The 17,571-nt window shown below is 42.5% G+C and overlaps 1 protein-coding gene across 1 annotated transcript in view; it reads left to right on the top strand.

Moving 5' to 3' along the window:
• SVEP1 (sushi, von Willebrand factor type A, EGF and pentraxin domain containing 1) overlaps positions 1 to 17,571 on the top strand; it is a gene marked incomplete at its 5' end in the record, with an annotated part of 185,989 nt that overhangs the window by 26,323 nt on the left and 142,095 nt on the right. The window contains 2 exons of the mRNA XM_081236611.1: positions 4,532 to 4,787; positions 8,216 to 8,392. Of these exons, the coding sequence (XP_081092737.1) occupies positions 4,532 to 4,787; positions 8,216 to 8,392 (433 nt within the window). The remainder of the gene's footprint in view (positions 1 to 4,531; positions 4,788 to 8,215; positions 8,393 to 17,571) is intronic.

The following is a 17,571-nucleotide window of genomic DNA, read 5'->3' as shown; positions in this document are numbered from 1 at the left end:
TATCTTTTTTTGTGCAAAACTATACAACATACAGCACACACACACACATTCTGTGTATTCCCACTGCTCACTTAAGACCAACGTACTCAAGCAACTCTCTCCAGTGTATCCTAGAGTTTATCCGCTCTAGATTTCTAGATGTGGAATTGCTGGATCAAATGGTTGGATAGAAAAAAAAGTAATGAAGAATTTGATAAGCTGACTCTCAAGCTCAATTGGAAAGGAGAATGCTCAAGGTTAACTACAAACATTTTAAAAGAGAAAATAAAAGGATGTTAAGAGTTTCCCTACCAGATATGAAAAAAAATACTTTGACAGTATAGTAACCAAACTATGTGGCATTGACCATGAATCAGCAAGTAAGTCAGTAAAACAGAATGAAGAGACTTTAACCAGGGAAGAAAATTGCTTATGAAGTTGGATAAAAGTAAAGGGAGTATCTGTTTCACATCAAAGGAAAATGTATGGATTTAATAATTTTAAAAAAACAGAAGTATTAGAGAAAAGAATATGAGAATATTTTAACAGACTTGGGGAGGGGAAGCTTTCTAAAGCAGTATACAAGAAGAGAGAGAGATGAGGGTGACTCCAAGGTTTTTGGCCTGAGCACTGGCTGCATTATGGGCTGCTATTTATTGACTAATATTTATTGAGTGTGTACTATTTCCCAAGTGCTGTGCTAAACTTTGAGAATTAAGAATTGAAGAACTAGACAAAAATACCTGCCTTCAAGGAAGTTACATGTGGGGAGAAGACTAGGTTTTTGTCTGAAGTTGTCCTTGCCTTTGTCACCTCGGAATATCTTTGAGCTGTGTTGCAAAGAGGTTGAATCCAGTGACCTCCTTCTCTCTCCCCTGCCCTTCATCTCTAACTTTTGCCTCTCCCTCTAGATAAGGTGGGGTTGTCGGAGTTCCAAAAGACTTTTTTCTACCTGTTTTCCAAGATATCACAAGGTTCCATCAGTAAGAGAAGCTGTGTTTGTAAAAAAGAACATGCATGTCACTCTCTGCCAATTAAGATTTTTTTTAAATTCTCTATTTTTCTAATACTAATTGTTATTTCTATTTTGAGACTCCAATCCACCCGATGAGAGAAAACTCCATCCAGGTACTCCCAAGCAAATTCAAAATCAGAAATTTCTCAAGTGCTTCACTTTTGAAAACTGAGCCGCATTCAGGAATGTTTCCCTCTTCCGTTTCTCCCTCTAGTTTAGTCTAAACTTTGGAGCTTCTGCAAAGCTGCAGCAAGGGAGTGGATGTCCACCTCTCAGCTCTGACACTCCCTGCATGTCCATCATCTGGAATTGTCTCAGTTGTCTCCTCAGTGGTCATGATGATCATCCTTGGTCATCTGCATATGGGTTTGTCAGCTTTGCCACCCTTGGTGCAGTAATCTCCTGGGGCTTCCAGGATTTCTTCATGTTGATATTGCCTGAGAGAGACATAGCTCTCATGGTCCATGCTGTCAGCCACTCCCACATCCTTAATATTGCAAAACTCCCTAGGAGTCTTCATATTGCACCAACTCTCTCTCCTAAGCCTCTCCAGGAATACACAAGACTCATCAGGTCTTCTCCCCTTCAACATCCCACATAGTTATATTCTATTGCCCCATGTCACTGTGACCAGCAGCACTTCTGTGGGACTTACCATTACCCCAAATATCCACATGGAAAGAGGACTCATGGATCCCTATACCCATCCCTATAAAGGAATGTCAGTCATCGCTCCTACAGTGACTGAATTGGGGTGTGTGGAGGGATTGGTGTAGAGCACAGTGCCTCACAGCAACATCTAAATCTCCTCCCCTAACTCCTCTTTCTCTCCCTCTCCTCAGAGGTTCTTTTTTTAATTATTTTTTTATTTTTTATACAATTTTTAAAGGTGACACTCCATTTACAGTTATTACAAAATACTGGCTATATTCCCCATGTTGTACAATACATCCTTGTAGCCTATCTTATACCCAATAGTTTGTACTTCCACTCTCTCACCCGTATATCGTCCCTCCCCTCTCTCTCCCCACTGGTAACCACTGGTTCTCTATATTTATGAGTCTGCTTCTTTTTTGTTATATTCACTAGTTTGTTGTACATTTTAGATTCCACATAATAAGTGATACCCTACAGTATTTGTCTTTCTCTGTCTGACTTATTTCACTTAGTGTAATGCCCTCCAAATCCATCCATGTTACTGCAGATGGCAAAATTTCATTCTTTTTTATGGACGAGTAGTATTCCATTGTGTATATATACCACATCCTCTTTATCCATTCATCTTTTGATGGACACTTAGGTTGCTTCCATATCTTGGCATTTGTAAATAATGCTGCTGTGAACGTTGGGGTTCAGGTATCTTTCCAAATTAGTGTTCTTGTTTTCTTTAGATATATACCCAGGAGTGGGATTCCTGGGTCATATGGTAATTCTATTTTTAGATTTTTGAGCAACCTCCATACTGTTCTCCACAGTGGCTGCACCAATTTATATTCCCACCAACAGTGTACGAGGGTTCCCTTTTCTCCACATCATCACCAGCATTAGTTACTTCTGTTCTTTTTGATGATAGCCATTCAGAGGTTCTTTTCTTGTCTGGAGTGAGGAAATATCTTACACGTACCAAGTATTCATCCCAGATCTTCTTGTCATTCATCAAGAGGGCGGCTTTTTAAGTTTTAAGAGCCATTAGTATCTCATGTTATTCTGCCACATACACCTGCCCTCTGTTCCTGTCTTCAGTACGGTACTTCCACACTGTTTGTTTGCCTTTATTTCACTTGCTTTTTGAGAAGAAGTGGAATGAAGTGTTTGAATACCTTTTCTCAAATTGCTGGCTTTCCAGATGTTTTCCAGAGTAACTTTTAGTTTAATTTAATTGTCTTTAAATTCGGATTTAACAGCTTTATCTTTAGCTCACAAACTCTGAAACTAATTGGCAGAAATTATTGAATTAGAATAAATAACTATTAATTATATACTAATGAAATATGCTTTCTACAGATATGAATCTTATGAGAGAATCTGGGTCTTATAGCTGAGCCTGTCCCCTGAAATGAATTGAGGCAAAGTTATTTTTAAAATCATAATATCTCCTTTTAACTTTAACAGAATTTAGGTTACAGTGTTGCTCTTCTTCTGAATATAGTATTTCTTGAATCATTGCTTAAGAAACATTGGATTCCTTCTAAGAACTTGCCCGAAAATATACCCTGGTGCTTCTTTACCTTTCCTATCCATTTCTAATGAAAAGCAACAACAGCAAATTTAATTATAAGCCAGACTCACCATTGGATCTCTTGTGCCTTTACAGAATGATATTACAAAGCATCAGTGGCAATGAATATACACTTAAAAAAAAAAAAGTTTTCATCTTTTTCCTTTTTTTTTTTTTTTTGAAGTATGCGGGCCTCTCACTGTTGTGGCCTCTCCCGTTGCGGAGCACAGGCTCCGGACGCACAGGCCCAGCGGCCATGGCCCACAGGCCCAGCCGCTCCACAGCACGTGGGATCCTCCCGGACCGGGGCATGAACCCGTGTCCCCTGCATTGGCAGGCGGACCCCCAACCACTGCGCCACCAGGGAAGCCCACATCTTTTTCCTTTTATCTGTAGAGAAGGAACAGCATATAACATTATAAAGGATAACTCACTTGTCCTAAACCAGTAAAGCCCAGTTGTCAAATTGAGTGAATCAGTATTTTCTCATGAAGATAGGACACCACCAAAAAAACAGCTGATTTTGTGCTAGTACTGGGTGGTCCAAAAAAGTTGAAGTATTGAATCAATTCTCCAATTTTGGAGGAGCAGTGGAAAAACAAATAGAGGAGGCAAGTGAGTCATTATTAACTCTGGAAAAGACATGTTCTGTTAAATTTTCTTCTCGTCCAGCTTTTAGTGTATGTTCATGAAGTGGTTCAGCTAGGTAGGTAAGTGGGTAGCTAGCTAAATATGCTAGGAAGTAGATACATAAGACTCAGATTTGGTCCATATTTTGAGCCTGAAAATCAATAGAAATAGTTTAACAATAATTGATAATACAGATTCATTCCATAAACTTTTTTTTTTTGGCTGTGCTGGGTCTTCGTTGCAGCGCACGGGCTCTTCATTGCAGTGCGCAGGCTTCTCTAGTTGTGGTGTGCGGGCTTAGTTGCCTTGCGGCATGTGGGATCTTTGTTCCCTGACCAGGGATTGAACCTGCATCCTCTGCATTGGAAGGTGGATTCTTTACACTGGACCGCCAGGGAAGTCCCCATAAACATTTGTTGCTCTTGATTAGCAAGCTCTATGGCGTTGATGATGATGGTGATGATGATGATACATTTTAAATGCTTTTGAGGTTTATTGTGGTTCTTTGAGAAGACCATTGTAGGCTCTCATCTGTGCCTGTTTGTGTTTTACCTTCACTGATCAGTGTTCCATTCCTCACTCTTGTGAGATGTTAATGATCTTCACAAGCACTCCCTTACCTAATAAGGTAGACACAGAGTAGGCCAACACAATATATATTCATACTAACTTGCGCTATTTCATTACAGCAAATTCTTCGTCATTCTAGAGAAAACTCAACAAAAGTTATATTTCTCATTACGGATGGATATTCCAATGGGGGAGATCCAAGACCCATTGCAGCATCACTGCGAGATTTTGGAGTGGAAATCTTCACTTTTGGCATATGGCAAGGAAACATTCGAGAGCTGAATGACATGGCTTCCACCCCAAAGGAGGAGCACTGCTACCTGCTCCACAGTTTTGAAGAATTTGAGGCTTTAGCCCGCCGAGCGTTGCATGAAGGTAATGGAAACATACTGGCATAACGCAGTGCCTTTAAACAGGGCTTCCTTCTTGCTTATTTCTTGAAACCCACTGTGGGGATAATACCAAGCCCTATGAGGTTTTCGCTGAGCGTGATGCCCATGTGTTCTTCGTGTATTATGAGCTGCGTTGAACTTCATAAGTAGAGATGACATTCTGGCCTTGCAACAGGAGTATTTGTTTTGTTTTTTAATAGCTCTGATATATTTTCACTAAAATATCCATATGCTCCCACCTGGAACCATTAGAATCAGTGGAATGAACTGAGGTGTGTTTTGAGGCCACACACGGAGTCAGAAGCCTTGACTTACATCTCATCTTCAGTTATCTGGAAGGATGAAGTAAACATTCAGAGACGTGCTTAGTGAATCTAACCAGAATGTTTCCAGAAATACACATGAAGATTATAGGGACAATAAATACTTAACACATACTTCTTGACCTGACAGTTTGAATATAAATATGCTTATGGATAAACTGAAGAGCAGTGACAGCGACAGGGAATAGCATCAGTAAATCCATTCATTAGAGTTCTTTGTACACCATTTATAAGGATGTTTAGTTGGGTGACTTAAGTCAGATGAACTTCCAGGTGTAGTATGGGCATGTATCTTGCAGTGATCCAGGAGAGAAAGTGCAGACTGGGAGGAGGAGATGGGGATCTAGCCTCAGACCAAAGCCATGGAGCAAATTAGGCTTGATCTTTGTAGGTATCCACATGAAAGATTCAGTTTGATGGGCAAATCATGGCAACATGAGGTTTCCTCACAATTAGTGATGTTCAAACTAAGTGGGTCAGCCTTACTGTAGTTCCAACAGAAGAGTTTAGAGCAGCATCTCAGGCTACCTATGGATAGAGCAAAAATCCCCAGTTAGTCACCTACTAACTGGGTGGCTTTGGGCAAATTATTTAACTTTTGCACTCCCTAGATTTCTTGTTAATAGAATAGTGTACAAGAATAGTCCCTACTTCATAGGCTTATTCCAAGGATTAAATGGATTAATACATATAAAGTGATTAGAAAAGTCACTGAGGGCTTATTATACTAAGCTCTCAATAACTGTCCATTGGCTATTACCTTAGCCAATTTATCTAACATCTATGAGCTTCAGTTTCCTCTACTTTTTTTTTTTTTTTTTTTTTTTGCGGTACGCGGGCCTCTCACTGTTGTGGCCTCTCTCATTGTGGAGCACAGGCTCCGGATGCACAGGCTCAGCGGCCATGGCTCACGGGCCCAGCCGCTCCGCGGCATGTGGGATCTTCCCGGACCGGGGCACGAACCCGTGTCACCTGCATCGGCAGGCAGACTCTCAACCACTGCGCCACCAGGGAAGCCCTCCTCTACTTTTAAAATAGAGATATTATAACATGTACCAAATAGCTTTGTCAGGAGGATTAAATAAAATATTTAAATTTCACCAGCACAGTGTTTGGCATATGACAGAAGTTCAGTAACTGGGGCTTTTTTTGTTTCTCCTCTTCTCTGGGAAAAGTGATATGCTGAGTAGGAAGACAGTGTCTGTTGCACTAGATGGGATTATGAAATTGTGGGTGTTATTAGCTGTGTCATAGAGGACTCATTTCCAGTCCTACCAACCTTCTGTTTTGTAGGACGGGGGCCTTCTGCCCAATGCAAGTTGAGTCAGAAACTGGATGGGACAGAGTCTTCAAGGAAAGGATTTTGGTTATTCTATCACAGCAGAGTTTTGGAAGGCATCACTTTTATTACAAAATACTAAAATCTAAAATGTGTAATACTCTAATCAAGTTTCCAGGTTCCATAAGAAAAAATCCTGTTTTTACTGAAAAGAGACGATGGGGGCAAAGGAAGTGAACCTCATTTCTCCTGCCTCCATGTTCTCTGAAGCAACTTTCTTTTTTTATATATAGTTTTTTATTTTTATACAATTTTTAAAGGTTACTTCCAATTTACAGTTATTACAAAATATTGCCTATGTTCCCTGTGTTGTACATACAATACACCCTTGAGCCCATCTTATACCCAAGAGTTTGTACCTTCCACTCCCCCACCCCCACACTGCCCCTCCCCTCACTGGTAACCACTAGTTTGTTCTCTCTATCTGTGGTCTGCTGAAACTACTTTCAAGTTGGATGGATCCACTTTTGGTCGCAAGGCTGTCCATGTTTGTGGCCATTCTCGACAGATGTAGGTTCCAGATTAATAGCTTTCCACATATGCAGCTTGTTACTTATCTCTCTCCCCGGCCTAAATGCCAGTGCACCAGTCTTATAGCTACCTTTTTCTTGCTCCCTCAACTGCCAAATAAACCTGTGTCTCAGAGCTAAGTCCAAGATGCCCATGTTGCAGACCTTGTACCCACACCATAGTCTATTAGATGGGGCTTTAATAGGGTACTTGGTTGTACAAGTCTCTTTCTCTCAGGGCCAGGGTCTTCCCTTTACGTTGTCCCTGTCTATTGTTCAGGGTCTTAAGGCATAGAGACAGATGTTCCATAACTGAGGCCATCACCAATCTCCTTTCTGGGTATTCAATGGCAGTTCATGTGTCTTGCTGAAACTCACTCATTTGAGTTTCTACTGTGGTCCTATCACTGTATCTGGGCCTAGCACTGTGGACCTAGTGCTGGAATTTAGGCTAAGACTTTTGAACTTTCTCAGCAGGGTAAATGGAACTTACTGTGTGCCTGATTCTAGGCCATCCATTCCTGATAAGTCATAGTCAACCTTACCCTGTCCCGTTAAGTCACTTTCAGAACAGGACAGCTCTGCCTGTGTTGTTGAATTCCCAGCATGGCTCACTTCAGAGCATGGCTCACATAATCTGTATGGTCTCCTTTTACACAACAAGTGAAAATTTATTTAAAATTGAGAGAGAAAGCAGATCCTGGTTCTATTATTCAACTTGTGTGGTGCCATTGTTTCAGTTTTTAATCAAATAATTATAGAAGTAATGGTATTTATTCTTAAATCAGTAACTCACCATCAGCACCCTTTGACAGCAGTCAGGATTGCAGCTTTATTTATTTATCTGAACAAGGATTCTAGAAATCTGGTTACTGCTGCCTGACCTCATGCTGGTGTGGAAGCCAGGGGACTGACCTGGAGAACCGACTACATTACTTCCTGCTGCATCTGGAGATTCCTTGCTGAAACTACTTAATTTCTGCCTGACCCTGCCTGGCCTTGAGAACTTATGATGAGGTCCCAGACTGAAATAGCTTAACCAGCTGCATCAAATTCCCAGTCTGTGGTCCTGCAAATCACACACCTTCATATTTGGATGGGAGTGGGGAGCAGTTGGGAATTTGATGGAAATGAAAAGATATTTTCTCTGTCTTGAGCTTCAGTTGTGGTAACGAGAGAATGTAACATTCAACTGCTCGTTCATTTTTTTTTATGACCCCCTGTCATATGTGCTTGCTAGATCTGCCTTCTGGGAGTTTTATTCAAGAGGATATGTCCCATTGCTCATATCTGTGTGAAGCCGGCAAAGACTGCTGTGACCAGATGGCAAGCTGCAAATGTGGGACACACACGGGTCAATTTGAGTGCATCTGTGAGAAGGGGTATTACGGGAAAGGTCTACAGTACGAATGCACAGGTGAGTGCCCAGGCTGTGTGTAACTGTATCAGTTGTCTTTTCCTGTGTAGGAATCAGTCCACATACTCAACGGGTAAACACTAAGTATTTGGTACTGCTCATGAGTCTGTGGATCGGTTGGGCAGCACTTTTGGTCTCAGCTGTGTTGGCTCAAGCATTTGTCGTTGGCTGTGAGTAGGGTTGGCTGCCCCGCTGATCTTACCTGAGTTCTCTCACCTGTTTGGGGATCAGCTAGCTGGAGGCTGGTCTAAAATGGCTTGTCTAGGACTACTAGGCTGTCCTTTATATGGCCTCTCAGACCCCATGAAGTCAACCCAGGCTTGTTTACATGATAGGGGCAGAGCTCCAAGAGGAAGAATGGCCTCTTGAAGCCTAGGTTCAGATCCGGGAAGGAGGACGATTTGGGGCCTTTTAATTTGTAATCAGTCAATAGCCAAATCGCCAAAATATGCCTCAGCCTCTGTAAGAGATTGCAGCCAGTGGGATTCTGGTCCTCAGGCCACATATAACTTGTAGGATTGTCACCAAAAAATGTAACTGATGGTCTTTTAGCTCTTCATAAGTCTCCACGAAGGGACATTAGAAAGCTCTAAAAGTGACATCACTTCAAAATGGAATTCACTTCTTCGACATTTCTAATTTTATCTCCTCTAGGTTTTCTTACCACAGGATCTTCATGTTTTTAATACTACATTAGAAAGACAAGAAGAACAACTTAGGATTCTTGGGTTCTAAATTATATTTTAGCTGTGATAAAAAAATAAATTATGTTTTAGGAAATATCAAATATATAGAAGTACTATATGGTTTTTCTGTGATAGCATTTTGTTTGCTCTGTTTTACTTAAAAGGTAACATGATTTTTAGAACTTAAAACTCTTCCATGGTTTGCTGTTTGGGAAAAATGTATTCCCATGGAAATTAATACCCACCAGGAGAATTTTGGGGCAGTAGGTTTACTTTATACTGTCTGGTGTGGTCTTTCACTGCTCGTTTCACATGAACATTATTTCATTCTGCTATTTGGAAGGTAGGTGGGTCTGCTCTATAACACAGAAACGTGGTTCTCCCAGGGGTGAACCTTACAGGTCTCTGACCTGACCTGCTTTCTCTCTTTTCTTCTCCTAGCGGGACATTTCTCCTCATGTTCTTCTTTTACTCACTTTTACTTTGTTTTTTAAATTGAGGTATAGTTGATTTACGGTGTTGCGTTAGTTTCTGCTGTACAGCAGAGTGATTCAGTTATACATATATATACATTCTTTTTTTTATGTTCTTTTCCACTGTGGTTTATCCCAGGATACTGAATATAGTTTCCTGTGCTCTACGGTGGGACCTTGTTGGTCCGTGCTGTATATAATCGTTGGCGTCTGCTAGTCCCAGCCTCTGACACTTGCTTTCATTCTTGTTGTCCCTCATCTCCCTTCCCTCGATTTCTCCTCCCCCCACCACTGGCCCTGATCCCAGCTGGCGGACATCCTTCCCGGGTCCGAGCATCCGTGCTCGCCCAGCAGAATCATTCCTTTCTTGGCCCTGCTCCCACTCCATCAAGCAGGATTTCTCATTTGAGCAGAAAAAAGGGAGGGTGGGATCTGCCCAACTGCCTCTGAGTTGGCAAAATGCCTCCCCTTGAATCTTCCCACACTTTCATGAACAGCCCAGCTTGGCACTCTCCCCGACAACCCCCTCCTTCCCTCTCCCGTCCAAGCCCACCGAACACAGGCAGAAGCTCTCGTTTTCTTTGCTGCATGCTGTAGTCAGCATGTCTGCTTTCCGTGTGGTCCTAGACTGAGCTCGCTGCCAACAAGCCACTGCCCGTGTGGCTGCCCAGCAGCCTCAGCCATGCTGTACCCGGCCTCCACCGCTCCCGGGCACTGTAATCTTGCATCCCAGGGGATAAGCTGCAGGAAGAGAGGGGGGCAGTTCACAAACCCACTGCCCCCAGTTACCCAAGTCGCTGTGGCTGCTACCAGTCGTGCATTCCAGGCAGAGAGGCACAGCCGTCTGTCTGTAAAATGTACACAGTTGGGTGGGCCTGTCAGTGGAGCTGCAGTAGAGGGGACAACGGCACTTTGGCTGCTGGTTCCAGCCAAGAACACCAAGCACAAAAGGATTCGTTTTTCCATCCCTTCTCTTAAATTAATGAGCCTTCCTTACGTGCAGGATTGCAGTTAGATCCAGTTCATTTATATAAATGTTTTTTGGTTTGTTTTTTTTTCTTTGGCTGTGCCACGCAGCTTGTGGGATCTTAGTTCCCCGAGCAGGGATCCAACCCGCACTCCCTGCAGTGGAAGCACAGAGTCTTAACCACTGGACCGCCAGAAAGTCCCTGATATAAATGTTGATATCATCATCTTCAATATTTGTTTCTCAGTGGTTAGAGAAAGTGGTATTGGAGCTCTGAGCTGTGATTTTCACACTTTCGGGAGGCAGTGTTCATCATTGGCTTCTCCTTCACGGTACCAGCTAAGAGAAAATAAATAAATTATAGCCTTCTGATGACATGAAAGAATCATTACTAGACTCTTATCTTTTGGAAAGGCAGAAAGAAATATTTGCTCTAAATCATCCAATACTGAAAACCTAGCAGCTCTGAGCCCCTTTTAAAATCCATTTAGCTGACAAACGTTCCTGAGCACTTTCTCTGTGCCAGTGGTTCAGTAGTTCAATGTGCAGGTAGGTGTTCAGTGGTGAACAGACAGACATGGTGCCTACCTTCTTAGAACTTACAATCTAGCTACACAAATCAATTTGTAATCACAAACTGTGAAGTGCAGTATGAAGAAGGGACTCCAGAGAAGGTTAGACTAATATTGTACTCTCTAAACCAAGATCTGCAGGATGACTAGAAGATAGTTCTTTTATTGCTTCAGGAGAGGATGTTACCTTTCATTAAGAAGAGTTGGCATTCTGGGTATTTATCCTCATTGCAGATACAATGCCTTTCCGAAGCAAATCACTTCTCTTTAGAGCCAAAAGAAACCTTAGGGATTATCTGCTCTAAACCCTTCATTCTACAAGAGGAAATTGAGGTCTCAGGGAAAGACGAGTATTTTGCTTAAGATGGCATATCCCACCATCAATCAGCAGGACCGGGAAGGGACCCAGGACACTTCTCTAAGTCCTGTTTTCAAGATATCAAACTGCTTATTTTGCACTTTTGAAAAAAGCTTCTTGGGTTCATTGCTTTTTGGAGACCATAAACACTGAACTGAAAGTGGTTAAAAATGCAGAAGGATCTAGCTCAAATTCAGCCTCTGACATAAACTATGCGGCTTTGGATGATTAATTCTTTCTGATTCTCAGTTTCTTCTGTAAAATGGGCTTAATAATGGTATAGTTTTATGTGTATATATATATATGTATAGTTTTATGTATATATATATTTTTGGTATAGTTTTATGTATATATATACACATACATATATGTACATAGAAGTAAACCTATAGATATGTGTGTGTGTATACAGTCATGTATATATGTGTAGATAGATGGTTGGGTAATTGAGAGAATATACTTAGAATGCTTAGGACAGTATCTGGCACGTCAATTCTTGATCAATGGTAGCTTTTATTATTAATCATTGTGAGATAATATAAATGTTATGAGAAAGCTAATGAATGAACATTAAAATAATTATCTCAAGAATGAGATACTTGAAGACAAGGGATCCCATCTATTTTGTAAATTCCACTCTTCTGGGCTAGACTAGTGGCCCTAACCTGAGGAATTGTGCTATGGGGAGGATAAGGAAGATTCCTGCATGCAGGTGAGTACCATCAAGAAGCTTTGCTGCTACTAAAGGTGGATACCATATTGACATGATGAGTACCCAGTGAAAATCAAGAATCCTGTGTGAGAAAAGGCAGTGGGATAATGTGCCATTGGATTTTTTTTTTTTTTTGCGGTACGCGGGCCTCTCACTGTTGTGGCCTCTCCCGTTGCGGAGCACAGGCTCCAGATGCGCAGGCTCAGCGGCCATGGCTCACGGGCCCAGCTGCTCCGCGGCATATGGGATCCTCCCAGACCGGGGCACGAACCCGTATCCCCTGCATTGGCAGGCAGACTCTCAACCACTGCGCCACCAGGGAGGCCCTCGTGCCATTGGATTTTGAAGTAGAGGTTGTTTGCTTGATTAGGGAAGACTTAAATGCTGAGGCAAATTGCATTTGTTAATTTCATAGAAAAGTAGAATACTAGAGCTAGCTGTAAGGGTTTTTCTCACAATTCACTTGGGAGATGATGAAACTGCATCCCATATAGGAAGTTTTTTTGTTTGTTTGTTTTTGGTTGTAAATCAATGCTTTATGAAAGGCTGTTGATATTTTGTTTTTGTTTTTGTTTTTTAAAAAAACCCTACATAACTCGCTTTCATTTGCTGCAGGTATTTTGTATAATTCAGAAATTCAGGTATGGGACTTTAATACTACGTGAGCAGGTTTCAAGGGCTGAGAAAACATCCTTCTGGGATTAGTTATTGAACTCAAGGGAAGAGGACTAAAAAACTGGAATCTAATGAAAGGGAGTCGCTTCCAATTTCTAGCTCTAGGATTACTTTCCTCGTTCTTCACGTTCACCATAGACATTTGGAAGTGGTGGTGATGCTGATGACAGCAGTAAATGACTGATGATGGTGATAATAATAATGATAGCTGATATTTGAGTAGCACTGACTATATCCCAGACACCATTTCAATCATCGATATATATTAACTCATGTAATGGTCACAGTAACTCTCTGGAGTATTGTGAGACAAGGAAACAAAGTCTGAGAGGTAAAGTAACTGGTCCAGGGTCACACAGCTAATAGATTTATGAACCCAAGTTGTCTGGCTCTGGAGTCTACCATCTAGCCATAGAGATAGACATTCAACAAATAAACACAATTGAAAATATAATTTCAAATTCTGTTACGTATCAGCTTGATCCTTATGAGATCATCAATATTTGATCACTTCCAACCCACAAGGTAGCAGCTTCATGCAACTCAACATGATATTAGGCAGGAAAAGAAGAGAATGAGTTACATAAAGACAAACCCAATATGCCACACCCCTGCTTACTGTTTTTTAATTATGACTCACTTGTTCAATAAACTTCAAGCTCTTTAGCAGAGCATTAAGGTTGTATGATTTGACCTCTCTTTACCCTTTGACCTAAAAGCTGGAGCTAGTTATAGTTTCCCCCAAACACCACTCTATTTCATTCCTCAGACATTTCTTCATGCTTCTGCAGGTTCCCTTTCCCACCACATCCAACTATTCGCTTTTTTTTAAACATTTTTATTGAAGTATAATTGCTTTACAATGATGTGTTAATTTCTGCTGTGTAACAAAGTGAATCAGCTATACATATACGTATATCCCCATATCTCCTCCCTCTTGCGTCTCCGTCCCACCCTCCCTATCCCACCCCTCTAGGTGGACACAAAGCACAGAGCTGATCTCCCTGTGCTATGCGGCTGCTTCCCACTAGCTATCGATTTTACATTTGGTCCAACCATTTGCTTTGTTCCTGCTTCATCAGACTAGTGATTTAATGGGCAGTGATTTTCTAGTTCATTCTGTATCCTCACTGCCTGCCTTCAGAGCCCATCAAGGAAAAGGATGTGGGCTTGCCTGGTGGCACAGTGGTTGAGAATCTGCCTGCCAATGCAGGGGACACGGGTTCGAACCTTGGTCCGGGAAGATCCCACATGACGCGGAGTAACTAAGCCCGTGCGCCACAACTACTGAGCCTGCACTCTGGAGCCTGCAAGCCACAACTAGCGAAGCCCGCACACCTAGAGCCTGTGCTCCGCAACAAGAGAAGCCACCACAGTGAGAAGCCCACCCACCACAATGAAGAGTAGACCCCCTCGCCACAACTTGAGAAAGCAGCAATGAAGACCCAACGCAGCCATAAACAAACAAATAAATAAATTTATTTTTTTAAAAAAAGGAAAAGAAAATGGATGTAGGTAAGAGGCCAGGTTTAATACCAGAATCTTAAATGGACAAGAACTCATTATTGAAATCTTAGGCAATTGCCTGGTTTCCACCTGTGCCTTGGGCACCACAGGGTCCTTAGCACAAAGGCATGTGGTAAGACATTTTTAAGAATTCAATTTGTTTGAATGCAAAATATTTACATTTGGTTAAATTTTTTCAGCAATAAGTCAAATACAGAGTATGGTTAATTCACTAGATGAGTCATTTTTACATGGCTAGATCATCATAATCAGTTGTGAATAACTAGTGAACTCCTGTTGTAAATCCAAGCAGTTGCAGCTGTTCTGAATTTCGCCGAAGGGATTTGAGAGACACAGAGACAATAGACATCTTGAGACACTGCTTTGCAGGCATCGACTCCATTTCAGTGAGTTTGGAATGATTAGCAGATTTAAAATTATAGCTGGATGAGCGTCAAGGCTGAGGACCAGATAATGAGCCAAAGCCCCGGTTATATTATTTTTCATAAAAGGAGGATACACAATAGAAATGGTAACAATGGAATATTTATGTGGGAATATCTTATTACACATGTAAATATATACACACAATTCCCCACCCCCACCTGGCACACACCTGCGTACACACACACACACATTTTCCTGCCTAAGATTTCTTTGGAAAGAGGACAGAGAGCTCTAGAAATTCTTGAATAGAAACCAGAACATTTGGAAATCTTGTTCTCTGAGCAGAGCGTAGCTGGGTTTTTTCCCCAAAAGACATCCCCAGTGGTGCCTAATAATGGATTTGTAAGGTGTAAGGAATTTGTACAATGTATCCCTATTCGCTTTTTTATGAGGGAATATTGCTGGCATGTTGACAGTGGTTCCCATCAGCTTGAGGAGGATGGGTCACTGCTGCCTGCACTGGGCTAGTTTGTTCAGTTTGCCACAGAATGTGGTAGGTATTCAGTCCTGATGGTGCATTTTCCAGTCTATCATAATTTTTATAACAGGAAAATGCATATCATTAGACCGTAGGTGTGAAACACCACCAAACTCCAAAGTCAGAATATTGTATTTCAGTTCAGTTATTGTATTCTTCAGCTCTGTGCCTTCTATTTGGTACTTGACTATATTTTCTGTTTCTTTGTTGAAGTTCTCACTGTATTCAGTCTTCTCCCAAGTTTGGTGAGCGTCTTTATGACTATGACTTTGAACTCTTTATCAGGTGAATTACTTATCTCTCTTTAATTAAGGTTTTTTCCTGAGGTTTTGTCTTGTTTTTTTTTTATTTGGGACAGCCATTTCTTCGTTTTCCTTGACTCTCTGCGTTGCTTTCTGTGCATTAGATAAAACAGACACCTCTCTGTCTTGAACGAGCGGCCCCGTGTAGGCGATGACCCTTATCATTCACCCCTCCCCTAGCTCTTGGTTGTCTCTTGAACCTTTGTGATTGTCCACGCAGCCTATTTTACTTTTAATTAATTAATTAATTTTTTATTTTTATTTTTTAAAAATCTTTATTGGAGTATAATTGCTTTACAATGGTGTGTTAGTTCCTGCTTTATAACAAAGTGAATCAGTTAATTTATTTTAGTTGAGGCTGTGCCAGGACCTGTCAGTGTCCCAAAGGGGAGGATCTCAGTCAGCACCTAGATTCAGGCTGTTTGGAATTCACACCTTCCAGTAGCAGCTTCTAAAGTATGCAGATATTTAAAGTATGCGATATATACAGTCCTCTGGGACCCCAAGTGTAAAAGACCTGTTGGCCGCCAGAGCCGGGTGATCTGGAGGTGTCCCCTGGGTGGCAGTCGCAAAAACTGGGGCTCCAGATGAGTGTATAAACTCCTTTCCAGGAGGTATCAGGAAGGTGTGGTGTGGCAGAGAGAGCATGCATAGATGGCACCCAACTGCCTGGGTTCCCTGAGAGCACCTCTGTAGGCCTCTATTTGCTTGGCAAAGCTGAAGCCACCCCTCAGGCTCCAGAAGAAGAAAATAGGCCTCTTTCACAGAAGCAGGGGGGCGGTGGTTGGTTTCAGTCTATTGTCTGTGCAGTGCCCTGGTGGGGAGTAGCCTGCCTGGAACTGTCTCTCCGATCGTTCCAGGGGACCCAAGAACACTGGCCGCCCCCCAGCACCGGCCTCCAGAGACAGGAAATCCAGGGACATCTCCTGGGAGGCAGTCACAAAAACCAGGGCACCAGACATGTGTGAAAGCCCCCCTCTGGGAGATATTGGCGTTTTGGAGCATGGCCAGGGAGAGCATGAAGATAGCACCTCCTCTTGGAGATCTCTGGAAAGGATCGTAGTTAGCACTTACACGTGTGTTTAATTAGGAACCTGCCCCCTCGGGCTGCAGCTGTGATGATTTGCTAATAGGCCACTTTCACAGAAAGTCTGAGCTCCTGTGTCGGTTGCCTCTTCCTGTCTCTTGGGGGCGGAAGCTGTTTAAGAACTCTTTCTCCATTGGTTACCGTCCTGTGGGACCCACAAGCATAAGCCCTGCCGGCCTCCAGAGCCAGGCAATCAAGGGGTATCCCCTACTCAGCAGCTGCAAAAGCCAGGGCACCAGCCATGTGTGAAAGCTCTCCTTCGGGAGATACTGTGGCTCTAGAGCACAGCAGAGGGAGAGAGTATAGATGGCATCTGCTGGAAAAAGAAGAAGAAGAAAAAAAGATGCTACCCACTGGCTAGAGTGAAGAAGAGGAAGGGGGTGAAGATGGTGTCTGCCAGTCAGCAGGCCCCTAGGTGTGTGCTAGACTCAGGTGCTTTAACATGAGCAAATGAGCTTCAATCACATCAAGTCGAGATGCCCCTGGACCCACTGCCTCTGCGCTGAGCCCTGGGGCAGGTGAGCCATGAAAGAGCCCATTAAGAGGCGTTTCTCAGTTCCTTATGGTCTGTGGGTCTCGTGGACTCGAGCCCTGTTGATTTTCAAAGCTAGATGTTTTGGGGTCTCTTCTCTCAGATGCAGGTCTTACAAGTTGGGTGCTCACGTGGGGTTCAAACTCCTCCCGCCTCAGGGAGCAGCTTCAGGCTTTGAGTTTTCTCTGGATTGTGGGTGGCCACGCTGTGATGGGGTTTGTGGCTAGGTTGTGTCCCATCCCCTCCTGCCTGTTTCGATGTGGGCCTTCTGTCATTTGCCCAATGTGTAGGGGTCGCTCAGACAGCTTTTAGTTTTTTTCAGAGGAAGTTGTCCCATATGTAGCTGCAGATTCAGTGTGTCGGTGGAGGTGGTGAGCCCAGGAT

The sequence above is a fragment of the Mesoplodon bidens genome, assembly GCF_964165515.1.
Source record: "Mesoplodon bidens genome assembly, chromosome: 6".
NCBI classification, from domain to species: domain Eukaryota; kingdom Metazoa; phylum Chordata; class Mammalia; order Artiodactyla; family Ziphiidae; genus Mesoplodon; species Mesoplodon bidens.
The sequence above is the reverse complement of the archived record's forward strand: the minus strand, read 5'-3'. Positions and strand labels throughout refer to the sequence as shown.